This window comes from Hypanus sabinus, chromosome 24, assembly GCF_030144855.1.
Source record: "Hypanus sabinus isolate sHypSab1 chromosome 24, sHypSab1.hap1, whole genome shotgun sequence".
In the NCBI taxonomy this organism is placed as follows: domain Eukaryota; kingdom Metazoa; phylum Chordata; class Chondrichthyes; order Myliobatiformes; family Dasyatidae; genus Hypanus; species Hypanus sabinus.
The window spans coordinates 1,680,398-1,705,082 of record NC_082729.1 but is presented as its reverse complement, the minus strand read 5'-3'; the positions used below and the strand labels follow the sequence as shown (position 1 = coordinate 1,705,082).

Here is a 24,685-nt window from a genome sequence, read left to right as displayed (position 1 = left end):
GTACACTTAAAATGTCAGCAATTACCCCAGCTAGAATAATCTACTGATTGAATTTAACATTCTGTTGGTTGTAACTAAGTTCTCTTCAAGACAATAGATGTTGTTCCAAAAAGTAAAGATTAACACTAAAGCAATTAGCTTCAAAGATGAGCTATAACATGTAATGATTAGCAGATATTAAATGGAAACTTGTTGAAATGTCATACTGGCTGTACTGAATCAACCCCACTTCCCCCGATGATACATACTGTATAAGTCAAAGGCATTCTCATTTATTACTGAATTTAATTTTTATTTCTAGCTCTGTTTTAAGCAATGATATTTACATAGAAACATAGAAAACCTACAGCATAATATAGGCTCTTCGGCCCACAAAGCTGTGCTGAACACGTCCTCTCCTTAGAAATTACCTAGGGTTACCCATAGCCCTCTATTTTTCTAAGTTCCGTGTACCATTATTGTAGAACCAGAATCAGGTTTATTGGCACTGATGAATGTCGTGAAATTTGTTTTACGGCACCAGTACAGTGTTATACATTTAAAATGCCGTTGTGACAATGAGAATAAATATAAAAAACAAATAGTACAAGAAGAGTGAAAAATATGAGGCAGTGTTCATGGGTTTATGAACTGTTCAGAAACATGATGGCGGAGGGGAAGGAGCTGTTCCTAATACGTTGAGTGTGTGTCTCAGTAATCCGGGCTTCAACTCTATGGTTTTTCATAATAAAAGCTGACAGTTAACGTGTAATACCGAATTGTTAATTCTCTGTAGATATTACTGAACTGAGGATGATTCAGATCCTGAGAGGATGATGGTACACTACAGAAAAGGCCCTTCAGCCCATCTAGTCTGTGCTGCAGTAAAACATATACACTTTGCGATGACGTTATCAACTCCTCAGTAGCTCACATTTAATTGAAATTGACAGGGAACCATCTATCACTGAGATCTCTGATCTTGAGCGTCTTTCTCCCAAGTCCCTACTCACAGACCGTGTTGAATCTCTCATTCAGTACAGCCACAGCAAGTGATCACTGCATACACACAAGAGATTCTGTAGACGCTGGAAATCCAGAGCAACACACACAAAACGCTGGAGGAGCACCGTAGGTCAGCCAGCACCTATAGTCAATGTTTCAATCTGAGATCTTTCATCAGGACTGCAAATGATTTAACTACACAAAGATACAGTTGGTAAGCTGTAAGATTGGAAATAATTTTATTAAGTGTCAGGGCTTATGCAAAAGACCTGTTCCTGCTTCTGTCTCCTGTGTTCTTCGGGTTGGGTAACATCCTGCATTGAGATGTTTTTGACTTGGGTGACTGATCTACAACTAGAACCATCATTCTTCATGCAGGGTCTGACTCTAACCACTAAAGTGCTTGATACCCAATAACCCCAGTTTGATCAGATGCCAACTTAGTCAAACGCTGCCTCGATAGTCAGGCTATCACTCTCACCTCTCCTCTGGAATAGCTGTTTGGGCAACAATCAGGTCTGGAGGCAAGCAGTCTTGGTGAAGCCCAAACTGAGTTTTGGTGAGCAGATTATATTTGAGTTATTGTCACTCAGCAACAACATGTGGTTACTAACTTCTGATCTGCTCTTTATACTCATTAAATTTACTCTTAGGAGAATAAATTGTGTTGTTTTGAACCAGTTTAATTGTCAGTTCCCATCACATTTTATTGAACAGCAGAGCAATGTGTCCTTGTGATTATTTGTGGGGTGGCTCTGTAGGTAAAAAAATAAAATCTATTTCTTACAAAGAGTTGACGTGGGATCAGAAGATGGAGAATCCTTGTGGGTAGAGTTAAGGAACTGCAATGGTGAAAAGACCCCGATGGGAGTTATGTACAGGCTTTTGAACAGTAGCCAGGATGTGAGCTACAGATTACAATGGGAGACAGAAAAGGTAATGTTATGATAGTCATGGGGATTTCAATATGCATGTAGATTGGGAAAATCAGGTTGGTGCTGGATCCCAAGAGGAAGTTACATTACTTCTTAGAGAAGCTCATGGTTGAGCCCACTTGGTGAAAGGCAATCATGGCTTGGGTGTTATGCAACCAGATTTTATTAGGGAGCTGAAGGTCAAGGAACCTTTAGGAGACACAATACGATAGATATCAGCCTGCAGTTTGAGAGGGTGAAGCTAAAGTCATATTCATCAGTGTTACAGTGGAGTAAAGGGAATTACAGTGGCATGAGAGAGGAGCTGGCCAAAGTGGATTGGAAGGTGATACTATCAGGGATGACAGCAGAACAGCAGTGGCTGAAATTTCTGGGGGAAATTCATAAGGCGCAGTATAGATACATCCCAAAGATGAAGAAGTATTCTAAAGGGAGGAGGAGGCAACTTTGGCTGACAGGGAAAGTCAAAGACTGCATAAAAGGAAACAAGCGGGCACATGATAGAGCAAAAATTAATGGGAAGTTAAAGGATTGGGGAAGCTTTTAAAAACAATCAGAAGACAACTAAAAAGCCATCAGGAAAGAAAGGATTAAAAATTAAGGTAAGCTATCCAATAACATCAAAGAGAATACCAGAAGTTTTTTCAGATATATAAAGGTAAAGAGGAGACAAAATTGGATACTGAACTGTTGGAAAATGATGCTGAAGAGGTGGTAATGGAATCAAGTAAATGGCAGGCGAAATTAATAAGCATTTTGAACGAGCAGTTCAAAGGATTAGGGGCAGAAGTGAAAGTCATTGCTATTACTATGGAGAAGGTGCTTGGAAAACTGAAAGGTCTGAAGCTAGATAATCAGCTGGACCGGATGGACTACACACCAGGGTTCTCAGGAAGGTAGCTGAAGTAATTGTTGAGGCATTAACTACAATCGTTCAAGAATCACTGGATTCTGGAATGATTTCGGAGGACTAGAAAATTGCAAATGTCACTCCACTGTATAAGAAGGGTGGGAGGCAGAAGAAAGGAAATCATAGGCCATTTGGCTTGACTTCAATGGTTAGGAAGATGTTGAAAACAATTATTAACAATAACGTTTCAGGATACTTGGAGGCACATGATAAAGAAGGCCGAAGTCATCATTTTCCATCAGGGAAAATTTTGCTTGACAATTGGCAGATAGAGTTCAACCCAGATAAGTGTGAGGTGGTTCATTTTGGTAGGTCAAATATTATGACATAATATAGTATTCATGGTAAGATGCTTGGCAGTGTGGAGGATCAGAGGGATCTTGGGGTCCAAGTCCATGGGGGCACTCAAAGCTGCTGTGCAGGTTGACTCTGTGGTTAAGAAGGCATATGGTGCATTGGCCTTCATCAATCGTGGGATTTAGTTTAATTGAGTTTAGGAGCCGAGCAGTAATGTTTCAGCTATATAGGACCCTGGTCAGACCAGTACTGTGCTTAGTTCTGTTGCCTCACTGTAGGAAGGATGTGGAAACCATAGAAAGGGTGCAAAGGAGATTTACAAGCATGTTGCCTGGATTGGGGAGCATGTCTTACGAGAATAGGTTGAGTGAACTCATCCTTTTTTCCTTGGAGTGATGAAAGATGAAAGGTGACTTTATAGAGGTGTATAAGATGATGAGAGGCATTGAACATGTGGATAGTCAAAGGCTTTTTCCCAGGGCTGAAATGGCTAGCCTGAGAAGGCACAGTTTTAAGGTGATGGGAAGTAGATACAGAGGAGACGTCGGGGTAAGTTTTTTACACAGAGAGTGGTGAGTGTGTGGAATGGGCTGCTCGCAACGGTGGTGGCAGTAGATATGATAGGGTCTTTTGAGAGACTCCTGGATAGGTACATGGAGCTCAGAAAAATAGAGGGCTATGGGTGACCCTAGGTAATTTCTAAGGTAAGGACATGTTCAGCACAGCTTTGTGGGTTGAAGGGCCTGTATTGTGCTGTAGGTTTTCTATGTTTTAACAATTTCTATGTTTTCTAATTATGTTGTAATTCTTTGAAGAAATAACATTCAGGATAGACCAAGGAGAGTCAGTGGATGTTGTTTACTTGATTTTGAAAAGGCCTTTGACACATGAGGCTGCTTAACAAGATAAGAGTCCATGGTATTATGGGAAAGATAGTAGCATAAATAGAAGATTGGCTGACCGGCAGGAGGCAAAGAGGGAACATATGGGGCCTATTCTGGTTGGCTGCCAGTGAGTAGAGTTCTGCGGGGTGCACTTTTGGGACCATCAACAATTCAGATGGGGCCAAGTCTGAAGATGATACAAAGGTTGGTGGAGGGGCAGGCAGTGTTGAGGAAGTAGGGAGTCTGCAGAAAGGCTTAGACAATTTGGGAGAAGCGGCAGATGGAATATAGTGCAGTGAAGTGCATGGTCTTGCACTTTAGTAGAGGAATAAAGGAGCAGATTATTTTCTAAATGAAGAGGTAATTCAAAAATTAGAGGTGCAAAGCGACTTGGGAGTCCTGATGCAGGATTCCCTAAAGGTTAATTTGCAGGCTGAGTCGGTGGTGAGGAAGACAAATGCAATGGTAGCATTCATTTTGAGAGGACTAGAATATAAAAGCAAGGCTGTATAAGGTATTGGTCCGACCACACTTGGAGTATTCTGAACAGTTTTGAGCCCCTTATCTAATAAAAGATGTGCTGACAATGGAGAGGGTCCAGAGGATGTTCATGAGAATGATCCCAGGAATGAAAGGGTTAACATATGAGGAGCATTTCTCTAGGGGTGCACTTACTAGAGTTAGAAGAATAGGAGGGGGGACCTCATTGAAACCTATCGAATATCAAAAGGCTTAGATAGAGTGGATAAGGAGAGGATGTTTCCTATAGTGCTTGAGTCCAGAACTAGAGGGTACAGCCTCAGAATTTGACTGTTGGATATGTGGCTCCTGTGGTGAATTCCGACTTTAATTTGATATTTGAAATCCAACTTCCCAGGATTTTTATTTATTCATAAACACAGTGTAGAGTAGTCCCTTCCAGACCTCTGAGTCACACTGCCCAGTATCCCATTGATTTAACCCTCACCCCATCAGGGGACGATTTACCTACTAACTAGTACGTACATTTTTGGAATGTGGGAGGAAACTGGAGCACCTGGAAAAAACGCACGCACACATGAGAAGGGACATAGAGTTTGCCTACAGAAGACACTGGAATTGAAATCGAAACTCAAATGCCCTGAGCTGTAATAGCATCGTGCTAACCACTGTGTAAATGTGGCATAAAGCTGTTTTCACAATTCTGCAGTTTTTTAAAAGTTCAAAATTCAAAGCAAATTCATTATCAAAGTACATATCATTCTTTCGTTATGTGCCATGTCGTTTGACGTGGTGATCACGGTCTTTCCAATCATGGCCATGATTGTTCTTGGCAAATCTTTCTGCAGAAGTAGTTTCACATTGCCTTCTTCGGGGCAGTGTCATTACAAGACGGGTGACCCCAGCCATTATCAATACTCTTCAGAGATTGTCTGCCTGGTGTCAGTGGCCACGTAACCAGGACTTGTGATGTGCACCAGCTGCTAGTACTACCCCCTGCTTTCATGGCTTCACATGACTCTTAAACTGGGGGGAGGGTGGGTCTAAGCAGATGCTACACATTGCCCAGGGAGGGAAGGAGCACCTTACACCTCCTTTGGTAGAGACGTATCTCCACCCCACCACCTGAAAGTACCAGCATGTTAGCATATACTTCTTTGAGATTTGACGCCCCATGTCCCAGGATAGTTGAAGTCAATGCCTCTGTTATTTCTATGTGGGAGAGTAAAGTGGCTGTAAGGTGCCATAGACAGCCTCTGTTACAGTCTGCCCTGTCTCAAATCTGGTCATCTGATTTTTTTTGTAATTTATCTTTCATTGAAGTTCATCATCAAACAAATATTTCCATAAGATGTATTTCAAATATTGTACACATATATATGATATAGTCATAATTGCTACAAGTCTCCACATAATATTTATCTTATATACTTATAGAAAAGAGAGGAAAGAAGGAACAAGCAAAAGGAGAAAATTATGTACAAGCAGGGAGTGATCTTTTTTACAACATATTCATTGATTTGTGAGGATAAAATCAGGCCTATGAGGTGTTACGTAGTTAAACCATTTTCCCCAGTATGAATCAAATTGTTCCAACTTATGATTAACAGATGCTGTTATCTTCTCCATTTTGTAAATGTCCATTGTCATTTCCATCCTTGTATTTAAAGTTGGGCTCTCCTGTGATAACCATTTCCTGATAAGAGTCTGATTACTGGTTTTCATTATCACACATATAGAGTTACAGAAGTTTTGTTTCAGTGCCATTCAGACACATCATTCCATACCTGAGTGCCAAAAGGTCATGAAGAGGGAAAGCAAAGATTGAACATACTAAAAATGGATCAGCCATGATGAAATGGTGGAGCAGGTTCGATGGGCCAAATGGCCTAATTCTGCTCCTGTGTCTTATGGTCTTATGGAATTATGGTTACAGTTATAGAGGAAGTGCAGCATAGGTGGATAAATAAAGTGAAAAGGGCAATGTAGATTGGGAATTAACGATTCATCTTTTAGCATGTGAGAATTCATTTCGGGATTTGGACAGAAGCTGTTCTTGAACCTGATGGTTTGTGCACTTAAGCTTTTGTACTTTCCACCAATGTTCAGCGGGTCAAAGGGTCATTTTAATATCAGAGTATGTGCGCAGTGAAAAACCTGAAATTCATACTCTCCATAGACATTCACGAAACAAGAACGAATGATGGAAACATCAAAGCTCCAAAGCTCCCCCCCACCACACAAGCAGCAGCAAAAGCTTCAACCCCCCATCTATGCCAGCAGAAGCTGCCCCCCACCATGCAACAGCAGAAGCCCCAAAGCTACCTAGCGCACCACCCCCCACCCCCCGTCCCAAAGAGTCCCTGAACCAGAGGCCATCAGAGCTACAGTCCGCAAACCAGCATGTCAGTATCTCAAATCAGGTTTAATTTCACCGGCGTATGTCATAAAATGTGTTATCATGCACCAGCAGTACAATGCAATATATACTAATACAATCTGTGAATTGCAGTAAGAAGTATATATCTATATAAATTTAAAAAGTTAAATTAAATAAGCACTGCAAAAAAGAAGTGAGGTAGGGTTCATGGGTTCAATGTCCATTCAGAAATCTGATGGCAGAGGGGAAGAAGCTGATCCTGAGTCGTTGAGAAGAGGAGCGACTGTCTTGGGCTGGAGGGATCTTCAATTATTCTGTCTGCTTTACTGAGGCGGTGAGAAGTGTGGACAGAGTTCACAGAGGTTCTGCTGAGGTGCAAGGCTGTGTTCACAACTCTCTGCAGTTTCTTAAAAGTTCAAAGTAAGTTTGTGATCAAAGTGCGTAAATATTGACATATACTTCCTTGAGTTTCATTTACTTGCATTCACAAAGATAAAAAAAGAAATACAAAAGAATTTGTGCAATTTTACAGGAGGGAGGGTTTGATGTTTGATATTCTTCTTTGAACAGGCTGGCTTCATGGTTCTTCGTTGTTTCAGGGCTGTCTGTGAAAAAGATGAATCTGCATACAGACTTTGATAATAAATATACTTTGAATCTTTGAATCTTGAACAGACAAAGGCTCACAAACACCAATGTGATTTAGAAGACAACCTAAGCAAATAAACAATACTGAGAGCAGGAGTTGTCGAGTCCTTGAACATGAGGAGTCAGTTCAGTGTCGGGCTAATTGACATTATCCACACAGGTTCAGGAGCCTGAATGAGGGGTAATAACTGTTCTGGAACTTGGTGGTGTGGGACCTCCTGCCCGATGGTAGTAATGAAGAGAGGGTATGGTCTGGATGACGTGGGTTTTGTGGTCCTGGACAGAGTAGTTGTCACTCCGAGCCATGATGCATCCAGATAAAATGTCTCCTATAGTGCATCTGTAAAAATTGGTGAGGGCCATCAAGGGAAGGGGTGAAAGGGATCGGTAGTGGAAAGGGGGAGCGGTTCCTGGATGTCAACATCTCTGAGGATCTGTCTGGGATCCAGCATACTGATGCAATTACAAAGAAAGCACAGCAGAAGCTATATTGCATTAGGGACTTGAGCAGATTTGATATGTCACCAAAGAGTATCGCAAATTTCTGCAGATGTACCGTGGAGAGCATTGTAACCAGTTGTGTAACTGTCTGGTGTGGAGGGGCCACTGAACAGGATCAGAAAAAGCTGCAAACTCTGCCATCTCTATCATGGGCATTAGGACATCTTTAAAAGGTGATGCCTCCAAAAGGCAGCATCCACCATGAAGGACCCCCATCACCCATGACCTGCCATCTTCTCGTTGCTAAAGGCACACGAGTCAGGAGCAGCTTCTTCCCCACCACCATCAGATTGGACAATGAACCCATGTACAATACCTCACTACCTTTTTTCTCTCCTTTGCATTACTTATTTAATTTAATTTTTATATACATTTCTTATTGCAATTTATAGCTTTTTAAAAGATGGATTGCAATGTACTGCTGCCACAAAACAATAAATTTCATGAGATACAGAATGCCAGTGATATCAAATGTGATTCTGATTCTGGGAATGCCATACTTCCTTAGCTTTCTTGGCCAGCTCACAAAGACCAGGACAAATTGTTGGTGACGTTTACACCCAGAACCTTGAAGCTGTCAACCAACATCAGCTCAGCAGCCCTGATACAGACAAGGGCATGAATTGCAGCCTGTTTCACGACCTCATTTGTTTACTGACATTGAGGAAAAGGTTGCTGTTGTGATACCATGCCACGGGGCTCTTCATCTCCTTCCTGCCGGAAGGAGATAGATGATCTTTGAGTGTTCAGTGTTATCTGAGATCCAACCCACCACGCTGGAAACGTGTGGCTGCAGTTTGGCCACAGGGAGTAAATTGTCCCATCAAGTCTGTGATAGCTGTACATGCTCTCTGGCCTCTGTCCAATATGTTGAAAAACTTTTTTTTCCATTCCAGACTTAATCCAGTTCCCTTTTTGAATGCCACAACTGATTCTGCCCGACAGTGGTATTAATTCCAGATCCCACCCTCTCATCCTTAGGTCACATGTGAACCTTTCTGTACCATTTCTTCCAATGGGAACAGGCTCTCTCCTACTCTGGTGACAACATTCCCTGCTTTAAATCCTGTGCTGGATTGCATCTCCTGGTTCAGGCGGCAGTTTGCCAGCCACTCCAAACAGGTGAAGTTCCTCATCACAGGAATCTGCCGAGTAAATCCCTGCTACGCTCTATCTTTCTGGAAACAAAATACCCAGAATGGAGCTCTTCAAATTTCAGCTGTTGGCAAACCAATGCTTTGTGTATCACCGTTATAATTTCCTTGTTCACGGAGTTTCTGCTTCCATTTATGAACCCTGGGACCCCATGTGGCTTTTTATCGGTCTGTGTGTACCACATCAATATTTCTTTTGCTATTTACACAGCTTGTTGTTTTTTGCACGCTAGTTGTTTATCTGACTTGTGTGTGGCTTTTCATTGACTCTCTTCTGTTTCTTTGTGTTTACTGTGAAAGTCCGCAGGACGCAGAGGATCTGATGGACGTTTACAAAATTATGAGGGTATAGATAGGGTAAATGCAAACAGGCATTTCCCACTGAGGTTGAGTGAGACTACAGGTCATGGGTTAAGGGTGAAAGGTGAAAAGTTTAAGGGGAACATGAGGGAAAACTTCTTCACTCAGAGGATGGTGAGAGTGTGGAATGAGCTGCCAACACAAGTGAGCTTGAAGAGAAGTTTGTATAGATAGAACATAGAATAGTACAGCACAGTACAGGCCATTCAGCCCACAATGTGCCAACCCTCAAACCCTGCCTCCCATATAACCCCCCACCTTAAATTCCTCCATATACCTGTCTAGTAGTCTCTTAAATTTCACTAGTGTATCTGCCTCCACCACTGACTCAGGCAGTGCATTCCACGCACCAACCACTCTCTGAGTAAAAAACCTTCCTCTAATATCCCCCTTGAACTTCCCACCCCTTACCTTAAAGCCATGTCCTCTTGTACTGAGCAGTGGTGCCCTGGGAAAGAGGCACTGGCTGTCCACTCTATCTATTCCTCTTAATATCTTGTATACCTGTATCATGTCTCCTCTCATCCTCCTTCTCTCCAAAGAGTAAAGCCCTATCTCCCTTAATCTCTGATCATAATCCATACTCTCTAAACCAGGCAGCATCCTGGGAAATTTCCTCTGTCCCCTTTCCAATGCTTCCACATCATTCCAATACTGAGGCAACCAGAACTAGGCACAGTACTCCAAGAGTGGCCTAAACAGAGTTTTATAGAGCTGCATTATTACCTCATGACTCTTAAAGTCTATCCCTCGATTTATGAAAGCTAACACCCCATAAGCTTTCTTTACTACCCTATCTAACTGTGAGGCAACTTTCAGGGATCTGTGGACATATACTCCCAGATCCCTCTGCTCCTCCACACTACCAAGTATCCTGCCATTTACTTTGTACTCTGCTTTGGAGTTTGTCCTTCCAAAGTGAACCACCTCACACTTCTCTGGGTTGAACTCCATCTGCCACTTCTCAGCCCACTTCTGCATCCTATCAATGTCTCTCTGCAATCTTTGACAATCCCCTACACTATCTACAACACCACCAACCTTTGTGTCGTCTGCAAACTTGCCAACCCACCCTTCTACCCCCAAATCCAGGTCGTTAATAAAAATCATGAAAAGTAGAGGTCCCAGAACCAATCCGTGTGGAACACCACTAGTCACAACCCTCCAATCTGAAAGTACTCCCTCCACCACGACCCTCTGCTTTCTGCAGGCAAGCCAGTTCTGAATCCACCTGGCCAAACTTCCCTGGATCCCATGCCTTCTGCCTTTCTGAAGAAGCCTGTCATGTGGAACCTTGTCAAATGCATGGATGACACGGATATGGAGGTGCAGGTCAGTGGGTCTAGGCAGTTTAAATGGTCCAGCACAGACCAGATGGGCCAAAGGGCCTGTTTCTGTGCTGTACTTTTCTATGACTTAATGTTTCTAACTTGTTTTCTACTTTTGTAACCACTGTCTTTCAACAATCCACTGTTGCGCAATGATACGAGGCCCAGAGAAGTATTGTCACCTTCACAAAGAAATTCCAGCAAAGAATTCTGATTTTAACTCATTGTCACAGGGTTATTGAGATATAGAGGGCTACAACACAGAACCCCACTCTTCAGCCCATTGAGTCCTTGTTTGCCTACTCTTCTGCTTAGTCCCATGTACCATCACCAGGACTATAGCCTTCTAAACTTCTCCCGTCCATGGACAGCACTGTGCAAAAGTCTCAGGCACATATACATAACCAGGGAGCCTAAGACCTTTCCACAGTACTGTAGTAATTTTATGTTAATTTTATGTTTTATGCTGCAAAAAAAAAACAAATTTCATGACACATGTGAGTGATGAAAAACCTGCTTCTGATAGGGGTCTCTATTGTGGACTGGGAGTGGGAAGGGGTATAGGAAGAAGGAATCATGGTTGGGAAAAGGGAGAAGGGAGAGAGGAGGGAGCGGGAAACACCAGAGAGACATTCTGTAGTGATCAATCAACCAATTTTTTGGAATCAAATGATCTTGCCTGGTGTCTCAGGACTGGGTATGACTGCACTTGTACCACCCTCACCCCCCCCCACCACCACTGGCACTCCTTCTCTGCCACCTGTCCCACACCCCTCCCACAGCACTTCACCCTCACCATTCCCAATATCCATTGTTCCTGCCAAATTTTCAAACTCCCTCTCCGCTCCACAGAGACAAATACTGTATTGTGCAAAAGTCTTAGGTGCCCTTGCAATATATACGTGCATTTTTGCACAGTGGTTTACCTATCCGAACTACTCTTAAATGTTGCAACTGAACTTTACCATATCAGCTGGTAGCTCATTCCACACTCGCACCACCCTTGAGATGAAGATGTTCTTCCTCAGATTCCTCTTTAATATTTTACCCTAACCCTATGGCCTCTAGTTTATCTTATCCAACCCCTGAGGGGACAAAGCCTGCATTCAATCTATCTATTTTCGTTACCTCTGTAAATCTCAACTCATATCCCTATGGTCCAGGGAATAAATTCCTAACCTATTCAACTTTTCCCTGTACCTCAGGTCCTCAACACCCAGCAACATCCTTGTAAGTTGTGTCTGTACTCTTTCATGTGTAATGTTTGAATTTTTGAGAGACTGTTTGTGCATACATTTCTCTGACATTAAGTGTATCTTTGAAACCTTTGAACAAATTTGGGTCAGAGCAACACACACAAAATGCTCACAGGTCAGGCAGCATCTATGGAGGTGAACAAACAGTCAGGTTTTCTGGTTGAGACCCTTCAGCAGGACTGGAAAAGGAGGGACAGAAGGCAGATAAGAAGTTGGGAGAGGAGAAGGAGTACAAGCTGGCAGGTGGTATGTGAGACCAGGTGAGGAGGAAAAAGGGTCGATATGGGAAGGGAAGGTGAAGTAAGAAGCTCGGAAGTGATAGGTTAAAGAGTTAAAGGACTGAGGAAAAAAGAATTTGACAACAGAAGACAGTGAACCATGGAAGAGAGGGAAGAAGGAGGAGGAGAAAGAGCGAGGTACAACTTGGGCCCGAAAAGTCAGCGGTAGACTCTTTTCCATAGACGCTACCTGAATGCTGAGTTCCTCCAGCATTTTGTGTGTGTTGAATTGGATTTCCAGCATCTGCAGACTTTCTCATGTTTGTGACTACTGCGGTGAGAGACCTCTTTGGAGAACGCAACTGCCAGCATCAGCAGTCTCTGTACTGAAACAAACTCTTTTAAATTCAGGGTGGTCTCAGATTGGCTCCACACAATCACCTTCTTAATGTTAAAGCATTCAGCAGCCTTTGTGTGTCACTGAGCAGTGGACTTCATAGATCTTCACCATAGGCTATGTGTAGTGACACCACCAACGTTAAACCGATTCTTCCTTTGCTAAGTTTGCTCAGCCGTTAACATTGCGGTGAACCATCATCATGAACAGTTTATGCAATACCTTCTGGGGTTTTTAAAAGATCAGAGAATGGGCAAGCATGGAAAATGTTGCAACATGCACTGACCACACCACCCAGACATAAGCAAGCTGATGCTTCTGATGAAAGCAGACTGATTGCATTAGTCTTTACTGTGGAAAGCACCAGAGGTTTGAGAATATCAGGGGCAGAAGTGAGTGAAGTTGCCATTACTAGGGAGAAGGAGCTTGGGAAACTGAAAGGTCTGAAGGTAGATAAGTCACCTGGCCCAGATGGTCTACAGTCCAGGTTTCTGAAGAGATTGTGGAGGCATTAGTAGAAATCTTTCAAGAATCAATGGATTCTGGCATGGTCCTGGGGGACTGGAAAATTTCAAATGTCACGCCACTCTTTCAGAAGGGAGGAAGGCAGAAGAAAGGAAACTATAGGCCAGTTAGCCTGACTTCAATGGTTGGGAAGATGTTGGAATTGATTTTTAAGGATGTGGTTCTTGGATGCAAATGATAAAATAGGCCAAAGTCAGCATGGTTTCCTTGTAAGGAAATCTTTTCTGACAAATCTGTTAGGCATTCTTTGAGGAAATAACAAGCAGGATTGGTAAAGAAGAATCAGTAGATGTGTGTACCTGGATTTTCAGAAGACTTTTGACAAGATTCCGCACATGAGACTGCTTAACAAGCTATGATCCCATGGCAATACAGGACAGATTCTAGCATGGATGGAGCTTTAGCTAATTGGCAGGAGAAAAAGTGGGAATAATGGGAGCCTTTTCTGATTGGCTGCCAGTGACTAGTGGTGTTCTGCAGTAGTCAGTGTTGAGACCGCTTCTTTTTACATTGTGTGTCAGTAATTTGGATGGCAGAATTGATGGATTTGTGGCCAGTTTTGAGGGAGGTACAAAGATAGGTGGAGGTGCAAGTAATGCTGAGGAAGCAGAGAGGCTGCAGAAGGACTTGGACAGATTAGGAGAATGGGTAAAGAAGTGGCAGATGTCAGGAAGTGTATGGTCATGCACTTTGGTAGAGGAAATAAAAGCGTATTCTATTTGATACATGGAGAGAAAATTCATAAATCAGAGGTGCAAAGGGATTTGGGAGTCCTTGTGCAGGATTCTGTAAAGATTAATTTGCAGGTTGAATCGGTGAGGAAGGCAAATGCAATGCTTGCATTCATTTCAAGAGGACTAGAATATAAAATCAAGGATGTAATGTTGAGGTTTTATAAAACACTGGTGAGGCCTCACTTGGGGTATTGTGAGCAGTTTAGGCCCCCTGTATTAATGGAAACAACAGACAGAGATGCAATTGAATTGTAGCCAGGAATAGAAGTGAGTGTGAACAAAATTGCAATGTCTAAACAGAAACTGTGTTACTGTCATGACAGGGGCTCACTAATATCAGACCAATGCAGGTTTAATGAAACTTGCAGAAAAATGCAACAGAGTAGGAAAAATACAAAGAGCATGTTTGACAGACAAAAATAAATGGACTCACAGGGAAGAGAAACAGATAAACAGTCAAGTTACGGTTTCAAAAAGAGCACTAAACTGCACGCTGTTGATGGAAAATCTAATAATGATGAGAGTGATACAGGACTGCGCAGCCTTGAGATTTACTATGTGAAAACTAACAATAACAAGCAACTTACACCAGAAGTGAATGGCAAATTAATTAAAATGGAATTTGATATGTGCTTGGCTGTTTCAGTCCTTCCACAAAAAGAGTTTGAATGGCATTTCAAAGATACTGAACTGAAGCCTGCTGATATCAAACTAAGAATGTGTACTGGAGAAAAGATAACTCCTGTGGGAATGGCATTCGTAACAGTGCAATACAACAACCAACAAACCACATTGGGCTTGTAGGTGGTAAAAATGGGAAGGCCAGAATTGTAGTGTCGTGATTGTCTGAAATATCTACAGCTTGATTGGAGATCCATCCACCATTTGCATGTCACATCCCCTGCAACAGAGTCAACTGAAAGCAAATTAAGAAAGATATTAGATGATGCCGCAGCAGTTCAAGGAGGGCATCAGAAAACTTCAACATATCAAGGGGAAAATAATGTTAAATGAAAATGCCACTCTCAAGTTTTACAAAGCCTGTCCATATTGTTATACTATTCGTGATAAAGTAGCCAAGAGAGCTCAATCACATGGAGGCTGAAGGAATTATTTTCAAGGTTGAGTGGAGCCCATAGGCAATGCCGGTGTTTTCAGTGGCCACGAAGAATGGATCTGTCAGGATTGGAGAACATTTTAAGGCCACTATTAACCCAATACTCTGCCCAAAATAGAAGATACCTTTGCAAACCTTTCTGGAGGAAAACACTCCAGCAAAGTGGACTTTACAGAGGCCTACCCACAGATGGAGATGGAAGAAGAGTCCAAAGTGTTTCTCACCATAAACACTTACGTAGGGCTTTATTGCTATAATAGGCTTATTTTGGAGTAGCATCTGCACCTGAGCTCTGGCAGAAAGCTGTGGCCCAAGTGCTGCAAGGCTGCCCAGGCATTCGGTGTTACCGGGATGACTAAGTGTTCTGGAACACCAGTCCTTGAGAAATGGCTTTTCAACACCTCAACAGTGTGTGGGGCTGTAGTGGCGAGAGCAGAGTCAATTGTTGGAGAAGAAAGGTTTCCAGAGCTGTCAGAGCCACTTCCTGCAGTCATAGAAACATAGAAAATAGGTGCAGGAGTAGGCCGTTTGGCCCTTCGAGCCTGCACCACCATTCAGTATGATCATGGCTGATCATCCAACTCAGAACTCTGTACCTGCTTTTTCTCCATACCCCGGATCCCTTTAGCCACAAGGGCCATATCTAACTTCCTCGTAAATATAGCCAATGAACCGGCCTCAACTGTTTCCTGTGGTAGAGAATTCCACAGATTCACCACTCTCTGTGTGAAGAAGTTTTTCCTCATTTCGGTCCTAAAAGGCTTCCCCTTTATCCTTAAACTGTGACCCCTCGTTCTGGACTTCCCCAACATCGGAAACAATCTTCCTACATCTAGCCTGTCCAATCCCTGTAGAATTTTATACGTTTCAATAAGATCCCCGCTTAATCTACTAAATTCCAGTGAGTATAAGCCTAGTCGATCCAGTCTTTCTTCATATGAAAGTCCTGCCATCCCAGAGTCAGCTCCAATAATCACCACTAAAGAGGTCCCAGCACCTTCCATGACCACGATAGCTCTTGACAAATCAGGCAGCTTAACTGAGCACATTCCAGACACCAGATATCCAAAATGGAGACTGTTCCGAGTTCAGTGGTGGGAGATTTCCAGGCAGCCAGTAAAATGGAATCACGAGGTTCTGAAAGCTTCCCTGAAATGTGGCATCCTCACCGAGTCCCTCGGCACAACTGGACCAAGTGAAGAAGGGGCTTTCAGGTCAGGTTGACGCATCGGAAGTATGATGAAGGCTGTGGTGAGAGGATTTCACAAGACGAACACAGAGCCACCACGACAGCCGTATCCTGTCCTGTCTGTGGAGGAGGCTCTGTTTCCATAAAGACCTCGAACAACAGACCCAGAGTGGAAGGAAGTCCTGAGGGCATGGCTAATGGGAGGTAAATAAAAAACGCCATTATATCGTGTTAAAAGCACTGCGCTAAAAGCATTCATGGTAGGGTAATGGTAAGTGGAATGCTTGACAGCTCCAGTGATCCAGGTTCAATTCCCACCACCATCGGTAAGGAGTTTGTGCGTTCTCTCTGTGACCACGTGGCTTTCCTCCAGGCGCTCTGGTTTCCTCCCACGTTCCAAAGGCATATGAGTTTGTAGGTAATTCCACAGTGCTGGTATTGAACTCCGAACTCTGACGCCCTGAGCGTTATGCTAACCTCTACTCTACCCTAACGTCCCACCATTTCGTGTAGGCTATGATTTTGTGAGATTAGGACAGGGACTTTTTTTTTGTTCTAATTATATTCTTTCTTGTAAAAATTAAGTAAAATCATAACATTGTAGATGTGAGGCCAAGAAACCATCTTATCATACCAGGGAACCATTCAATAACCTTATATCAGTGGGGTAGAAGCTGTCCTTGAGCCTGGTGGGATGTGCTTTCAGGCTTTTGTATCTTCTGCCCAATGGGAGAGGGGAGAAGAGAGAGCGTCTGGGGTGGGTGGGGTATTTGATCACGCTGGCTACTTACTGAAGCAGTGAGGTGTAGACAGAGTCTGCGGAGGGGTGAAGAGTGAACGTCTATGGTGGGTGGGCTATTTGATTAAGCTAGCAGTGCTGGTGAGGTTTCATGCCATGACATCTTTGTGGTTGGACCAGGACAGGATATTGAGGATGTTGACTCTCAAGAACTTGAAGCTCTCCTCCATCTCACTCTCAACATCTTGGTGTAGGCAGGAGCGTGTGACCTCCCTCTTTTCTGAAGTCAGTCATCAGCTCTTTAGTTTTGCTGACATTGATGGAAATGCTGTTGTCATGACACCATATCACTAGTCTCTCTAACTCCTTCCTGTGCTGCAACTCATCGCTATGTGAGATACAACCCACTATAATTTGTAGGCAGAGTTCTGGTGCCTCAGAGCGTTCTGAGTTTAAGCTGCATTATGAAACCCTGAGCACTGTATCCAGAGAGGGATTTGTACTCAGTAACGAGGCAGTGCTGCACCGTACGAGATACAGCAATTCAGACATTACACTAAAGGCCGTGCCAAGTTAAACTTCTCCTGGTCTCCCCCTTCGTTGCTGGAAAGAGAACTTTCCTGTGGTAACTAGGAACACCAGTTGGCACTCTGACAGAGTGTAATGCCATTTCTTTGTTACAGATATTTGTCAGTGTTTCCAGATCTCGGGGAAAGGAGAATACAAGCAGTAAAGGCATTCTGTTCCCACGTGGATCAACAGGAAATAGTGGAAACGATAACTGCTGGCAGTAACTTAGCTCTGAAATAAACTTATTTCTGAAAAGCTGAGGTTAAAACTATTAGGGGAGGATTTTGCACCCCAAAGAGCATTTTGAAGAAATATTTGGGATTTCATTAGGAGGGCTCGACAACAGGTCATCATAACTGGCCAACACGTTTCCCGCACCAGCCCAACCACTGTCAGGGACGTGTGTACAGAAAGGTGCTGGAAAAGGGCCAGTAACACCTTGTAGGATTCTCACCCACTCTGCTCATGTACTGTTCGTCCCACTCCCACAGGGAGGAGGCTACGTAGCATCCACACCGGGACAAACAGACTCAAAAACAGTTACTTTCCCCAAGCAGTAAGGTTGATCAACATCTCCAGCTACAGATCCTCTGGACCGCAGTACATCCACAAAACAGGTATCAAAATGATATACACTGCACATAAAACAAAATATTACTTACCATCAATATGTGAATAAACTATAATTCAAAGGGCATGTAGAGGAGCACAGCAGAGGTAAACAGTGAACGGCTCGCTGTCGTAGTGACGAGACCTCGGTGGGGCAGGGTGTTCATTAGTCTCCCAGCCTGAGGGAAGAAGCTGTTACCCAGTCTGGCAGTCCTAGTCCTGATGCTCCTGTATCTCCTTCCTGACGGTAGTGGGTCAAAGAGACCGTGGGATGTCTGGTAGGGATTCTCAACAATAATTCAGGCCCTTTGTGTACAACACCCCTGGTTAATGTCGCAAGTACAAAATAGCTGGAAAAAAACCTACCTTTGTGCTGTTGAGTTCATCCCACGTCACTAAGTAGGTTTTGTGTTGTGAAAGTTATCTCAGGTTGCCTGCACACCGTCAGAACAGCTTCTTTCTCTGCTGAACCTTTTTATGATTCGGTTTTTAAAACAGTGAAATAAAAGCTGAGATGTGGAGAGGATCTGTCCAGTGTTGGGGGAGTCTAGGACCAAGGGTCATAGCCTCAGAACAGAGCAGGAGTTCTCAGCCTGGGATCCATGGTTAACGGTAAGGGTCCATGGCATTAAAAAAAAGTTGGGAACCCCTCAAATAGAAGGATGTCCACTTAGAACAAAGATAAAGCAGAATTCCTTTAGCCAGAGAGTGGCGAAAAATCATGCTTCCAGGGAAAAGGACATACAGAATCCTTACAGAGGACGTCGGAATTAAACTCCGAACTCTGACCCCACCCCAATTGTAATAGAGCAGCGCTAACACATACGCTACCATGGCAACCCTTCTTCCCTCTCAATGCGGCTTGGAACTCAGTTCAGTCACGGTTTTAAACTATTGGACCAAAGGAGATCAGAGGAGTTAAATTGGAAACTTTCTGTAAAAGCCTGCACCAACAGAAAAGTGTGTGCATAACAGTCAGTCTTAATTTTCTCTAAATTATACCAGCCTTACAGATGCTCATCTTGTCTCAGTGATGTAACAATATAAATATTTTAATAAAATTCATCAAGTGGCATTGCATACCTGGAAAGATTATGGGTTGGACTCTGGACAGGATAAATGGCACTATTGGTATAAACAGGTGCACTGTTCTGACTCTTGAAAGGTGCTTGTGAATGCAACTTTTATCCTCCAAATTATTGATCCTTTAAAGTGTATTAAAATTCATATTGTCCTCCACACAAATCATGAATTCCCTGACTGTGGTTAAACAGGAAAGTGAAGGAGAAGTGAGACTGAGAGGAGAAGGGAATGAGGACTGATCCCAACTGAGAAGTTTGGGAATTAGGGGTTGAGGGTTGAGGTTCGACGCTGCACCAACATCAGAGATCTACACTCTGCAAGTTACGGGCAAGCTGAACCACATGTCTGTCTCATTATTCTTAAATGTTTCAGCTTTCATTGACCAAAAGTGTAATGTCAAATGAATAAAATATCAACAAAATTGTTTTCACTCTTCTACGTAGAACAGTACAGCACAGGAACAGACCCTGCGGCTCAAAATGTTGTGCCAAATTGGCTAAGAAGTAAATTATACCCCCCCCCCCCAAAGAAACTAAACCCTCCTACCTATACAATCTCCATACCCCACTGTCTTCCTCACATTCATGTGTCTATCTAGACGTCTCTTACAAGCCTCTAATGCTTTTGCCTCTACCACCACTGTTCCAGGCAGCACATTCCAGGCATCCACCACTCTGAGTGAAAAACTCACATCTCCTTTGAACCTACCCCCTCTCACCTTCAATGCATGCCTTCTGGTATTAGAGGTTTCAACCCTGGGAAACAGTCTCTCTCTGCTCTCCCTGTGCCTCTCATAATCTTATAAACCTCCATCAGATCTCCCCTCAGCCTCCGGTGCTCCAGAGAAGCAGGCCAAGTTTATCCAGCCTCTTGTGAACACACACACCCTCTAAACCAGGCAGCGAGCTGGTGAACATCTTCTGCACCCTCTCCAAAGCTTCAATATCCTTCCTATAATGAGGCGGCCAGAACTCTAGGCTCTGTATGGCCTGCTTGTTCTGATTGTGAGTTGATGGACGGACCACACAGTGTGTGTTATTTGCTTATTCAACTAAGTTTGCACACAGGGTGCTCTAGGTTATTGATGCACGCTCCTGTAATAATCCTTAAAATAAAAATTGTTCAGCCTCAAGAGCAAATAGCACCTGTTGTGAATGATGAACCAGACGTAATGACAGGAATCTTGACATCTTCAGTTCTTGGTGAGGTGGAACTCCGAGCCTGGGGAAAGGAAGGGGACAAATAAACACCGGTCATCACTGATAGGCTTCAATTCCCGCTGCTCAGAGTCTGTACATTATTTTTACTTTGAGGTATGAAAGTTATGAGGGTTATAGATATGTGACAAGAGACTTGGCGAGGGTGGTATGGACCCGACTGCTGGAGTACGTGAGACTAGAATTGAGACACGATGCAAAGACAGGGTTCTAAACTAGACGCTTGATGAGAATCTGAAGTTGAACTGATGATAGAGCACTGAACCACACTTCAAATATTAAAATCCTGGTGCTGAAACATGGCTGCCAGTTAGCAGGGCAGGCCCGAATCTTTAAAAGGACAGTGCCAGTGAGCCACATTCCGGAGAATCAGAGTGTGTGAACCCCAGAAGCTGGCACAGTCGGGTGCATGCTATAACTATACAGGGTAAATGCAAGCAGGCTTTTTCCACTGAGGTTGGGTCATGGGTAAAGGGTGAAAGTTGAAACATTTAAGGGGAACCTGAAGGAGATCTTCTTCACTCAGAGGGTGGTGCAAGTGTGGAACGAGCTGCCAGTGGAAGTGGTGGATTTAAGTTTGATTTCAACATTTAAGATAAATTTGTATAGGTACGTGGATGGGAGGGGTATGGAGGTCTATGGTTCAGCTGCCCCCCTTGAGAACCCCTCTTCTCAATGGGAGAGGGAGATTAAGAGTCTGGCACAGACTCTGTGCTGTAGTTTTCAATTTACTCTCGGACAAGTATTCAACAGTGAGAGGTGGAATGAAAGGTTAAAAGTAAATTATTGTGTTGAAATGCACCAAGAAGTGGGTGAAAAGAATACTCAGTATGCACCTGCAGAGAGAGCGTCTCTCTGCATAACCCCAAAGCAGACGTTGGCCTCTGTGGTTTAAAGCGAATGTTCTTTGTTTTCCAGTGACAATGGGCTGTAACTGCAGCACAGACTACGATGACGACAACTGGATTGAGGACATGTGTGAACAGTGCAGACTGGAGTATGAACAAGAGCAGAAACAGTACCTGCAGCAAGTGAGTCGCCCAGTCAGTGAACAGAGGTTTAAGTAAAATAAGTTATTCTTTTAAATTAAATATGTGGTTGACAAAGTAGTTAAAGTAATTTTCAAAGTATTTCTAATTGTTGAAGTACAGATTTGTCACCATATACAACCCTGAGATTCATTTTCTTGTGGGAATACTCAATAAAGCTATAAAATAATAACCATCATCGAATCAATGGAAGACGGCCCAACAACGAGCAGAAGGCAACAGACTGTGTAAACACAAATATCAATGAATAAGCAATAACTAACGAGAACATGAGATGAGGAGCCTGTGAAAGTGAGTCCATAGGCTGTGGGAACAGTTCAGTGATGAGTGAGTGAGGTTGAGTGAAGTTATCCCCTCTGATTCAAGAGCCTGATGGTTGAGGGGTAGTAACTGTCCCTGAACCTGGTGCTGTGAGTACTGAGGCTCCTGTGCCTTCTACCTGATGGCAACAGAGAGAAGATGGCATGTTCTGGGTGGCGGGGGTCCCTGATGATGGACGGTGTTTTCCTGCGACAGTGTTTCATGTAGATGCACTCAGTAGTTGGGAGGGCTTTACCTGTAATGGACTGGGCTGTATCCTCTACTTTTTGTAGGAATTTCCATTCAAAGATGTTGGTGTTTCCATACATCAGTAATGGGAGGAAGAAACAAGGCTACAATCCAGCATCAAATGACACCTCTCAGTAGCCAGGTCACTGTCCAGGACATGCCCTCTTCTCATTACTACCATCAGGGAGGGGGTACAGGAGCCTGAAGACCCCTCTTCTCATTACTACCATCAGGGAAGAGGGACAGGAGCCTGAAGACCCCTCTTCTCATTACTACCATCAGGGAGGGGGTACAGGAGCCTGAAGACCCCTCTCCTCATTACTACCATCAGGGAGGAGGTACAGGAGTCCAAAGACACATGACTCAATGTTTTACAATGAGCTTCTTTCTTCCCCTTCACCATCCGATATCTGATGGACGATGAACCATGAACACCCCTCACTATTCCTTTTTTGCACTGTTTATGTAATGTTGTAACTTACAGTAATTTTTATGCCTCACACTGTACCACTACCATAAAAACAACAAATTTCACAACATGTATCAGTGAAAATAAACCTAATTCTAATTGTGCAGTTGGTCTTGGTGAGGGGTTTGAGACTAATCAATGGTCTGCCGGAGGAGTATAATCTGAACAGTTACTGATGTTTCCATTCCTTTCGCTAATCAATGTACCGTGAACTATAGACTCACAAGTGACCTCCACCCGCTCCGCTCCCCTCCCCAGTTCGGTTACATAGCTGGGTTTAGCATCTTGTGCATGTGGAAAGTTAAACCGAGTTCAAGACACATAGCTTCCTGAAGCAGCTTGAGTTAGTCATTTGCTGAAAATGGATCGATTTGGAATTCTTGTCTTCACAGCTTGCTGAGGCTCTGAGTTGAGAATGAGGAGCTAGTTTCCAGAAACAAAACACATTCTTATCAGACCCCAGGTGACCGGGTCCTAGAACGCAGGACATCAGCAGCCCCCCATCGAGGTTCTACATGCTGCTGAACACGTGGGGCAGGGACCAGAAAGCACCTTACTGCAAAGCATCTCAGTGAGGGCAGAGATCAATCGAAGGGGATGGAGATGTCAAAATGAGAAACCGAAAGCAAAATGTGTTGGGGAATCAGTGGGTGGAAGCAGTTTGTCAGAGTCAGAATCGGAGTCGGATTCAGAATCGGAGTCGGAGTCGGAGTTGGAGTCAGAGTCAGAGTCAGAATCGGAGTCGGAATCGGAGTTGGAGTCGGAGTCGGAGTTGGAGTCAGAGTCAGAATCGGAATCGGAGTCAGAATCAGAATCGGAATCAGAGTCAGAATCAGAATCGGAGTCAGAGTCAGAATCGGAGTCGGAGTCGGAGTTGGAGTCAGAATCAGAATCGGAGTCGGAGTCAGAATCAGAATCGGAGTCGGAGTCGGAGTTGGAGTCAGAATCAGAATCGGAGTCAGAGTCAGAATCAGAATCGGAATCAGAATCGGAGTCGGAGTCAGAATCAGAATCGGAATCAGAGTCAGAATCAGAATCGGAGTCGGAGTCGGAGTTGGAGTCAGAATCAGAATCGGAGTCGGAGTCAGAATCAGAATCGGAGTCGGAGTCAGAATCAGAATCGGAGTCGGAGTCAGAATCAGAATCGGAGTCGGAGTCAGAATCAGAATCGGAATCGGAGTCAGAGTCAGAATCGGAGTCAGAGTCAGAATCGGAGTCGGAGTTGGAGTCGGAGTCGGAGTTGGAGTCAGAGTCAGAATCGGAGTCAGAGTCAGAATCGGAGTCGGAGTCAGAGTTGGAGTCAGAGTCAGAATCAGAATCGGAGTTGGAGTCGGAGTTGGAGTCAGAATCAGAATCGGAGTCGGAGTCAGAATCAGAATCGGAGTCGGAGTCAGAATCAGAATCGGAGTCGGAGTCGGATTCAGAATCGGAATCAGAATCGGAGTCAGAGTCAGAATCAGAATCGGAATCAGAATCGGAGTCGGAGTCAGAATCAGAATCGGAGTCAGAGTCAGAATCAGAATCGGAGTCGGAGTCAGAATCAGAATCGGAGTCGGAGTCAGAATCAGAATCGGAGTCAGAGTCAGAATCAGAATCGGAATCAGAATCGGAGTCAGAGTCAGAATCAGAATCGGAATCAGAGTCAGAATCAGAATCGGAATCAGAATTGGAGTCAGAGTCAGAATCAGAATCGGAGTCGGATTCAGAATCGGAATCAGAATCGGAGTCAGAATCAGAATCGGAGTCGGATTCAGAATCGGAATCAGAATCGGAGTCAGAATCAGAATCGGAGTCGGATTCAGAATCGGAATCAGAATCAGAATCGGAATGGGAAGGGGAATCGGAACTGAATCAGAATAAGGTTTATTATCAGTGACATATGCTGTGATATTTGTTATTTTGTGGCAACAGTACAGAGCAAAAGAATATAATTATTATAAATTATAAAATAAATAAATAGTGCTGAAAGATAAGGAATAATGAGGTAGTGTTCAAGGTCTGTTCAGAAATCTGATGGCAGAGGGGAAAAAGCTGCTCCTGAAACATTGAGTGTGTGTCTTCAGGCTCCTGTACCTCCTCCCGGATGGTAGTGATGAGAAGAGG

General features: G+C 43.6%; 1 protein-coding gene across 2 annotated transcripts in view; it reads left to right on the top strand.

The window, feature by feature from the left end:
- The window catches only part of LOC132380390 (proto-oncogene tyrosine-protein kinase LCK-like), a 104,778-nt gene that overhangs the window by 15,670 nt on the left and 64,423 nt on the right, over positions 1 to 24,685 (top strand). For both annotated transcript variants that reach the window (XM_059949139.1, XM_059949138.1), the window contains exon 2: positions 21,434 to 21,546. In XM_059949139.1, coding sequence (XP_059805122.1) covers positions 21,439 to 21,546 — 108 coding nt within the window. In that variant the 5' untranslated portion in view covers positions 21,434 to 21,438. The remainder of the gene's footprint in view (positions 1 to 21,433; positions 21,547 to 24,685) is intronic.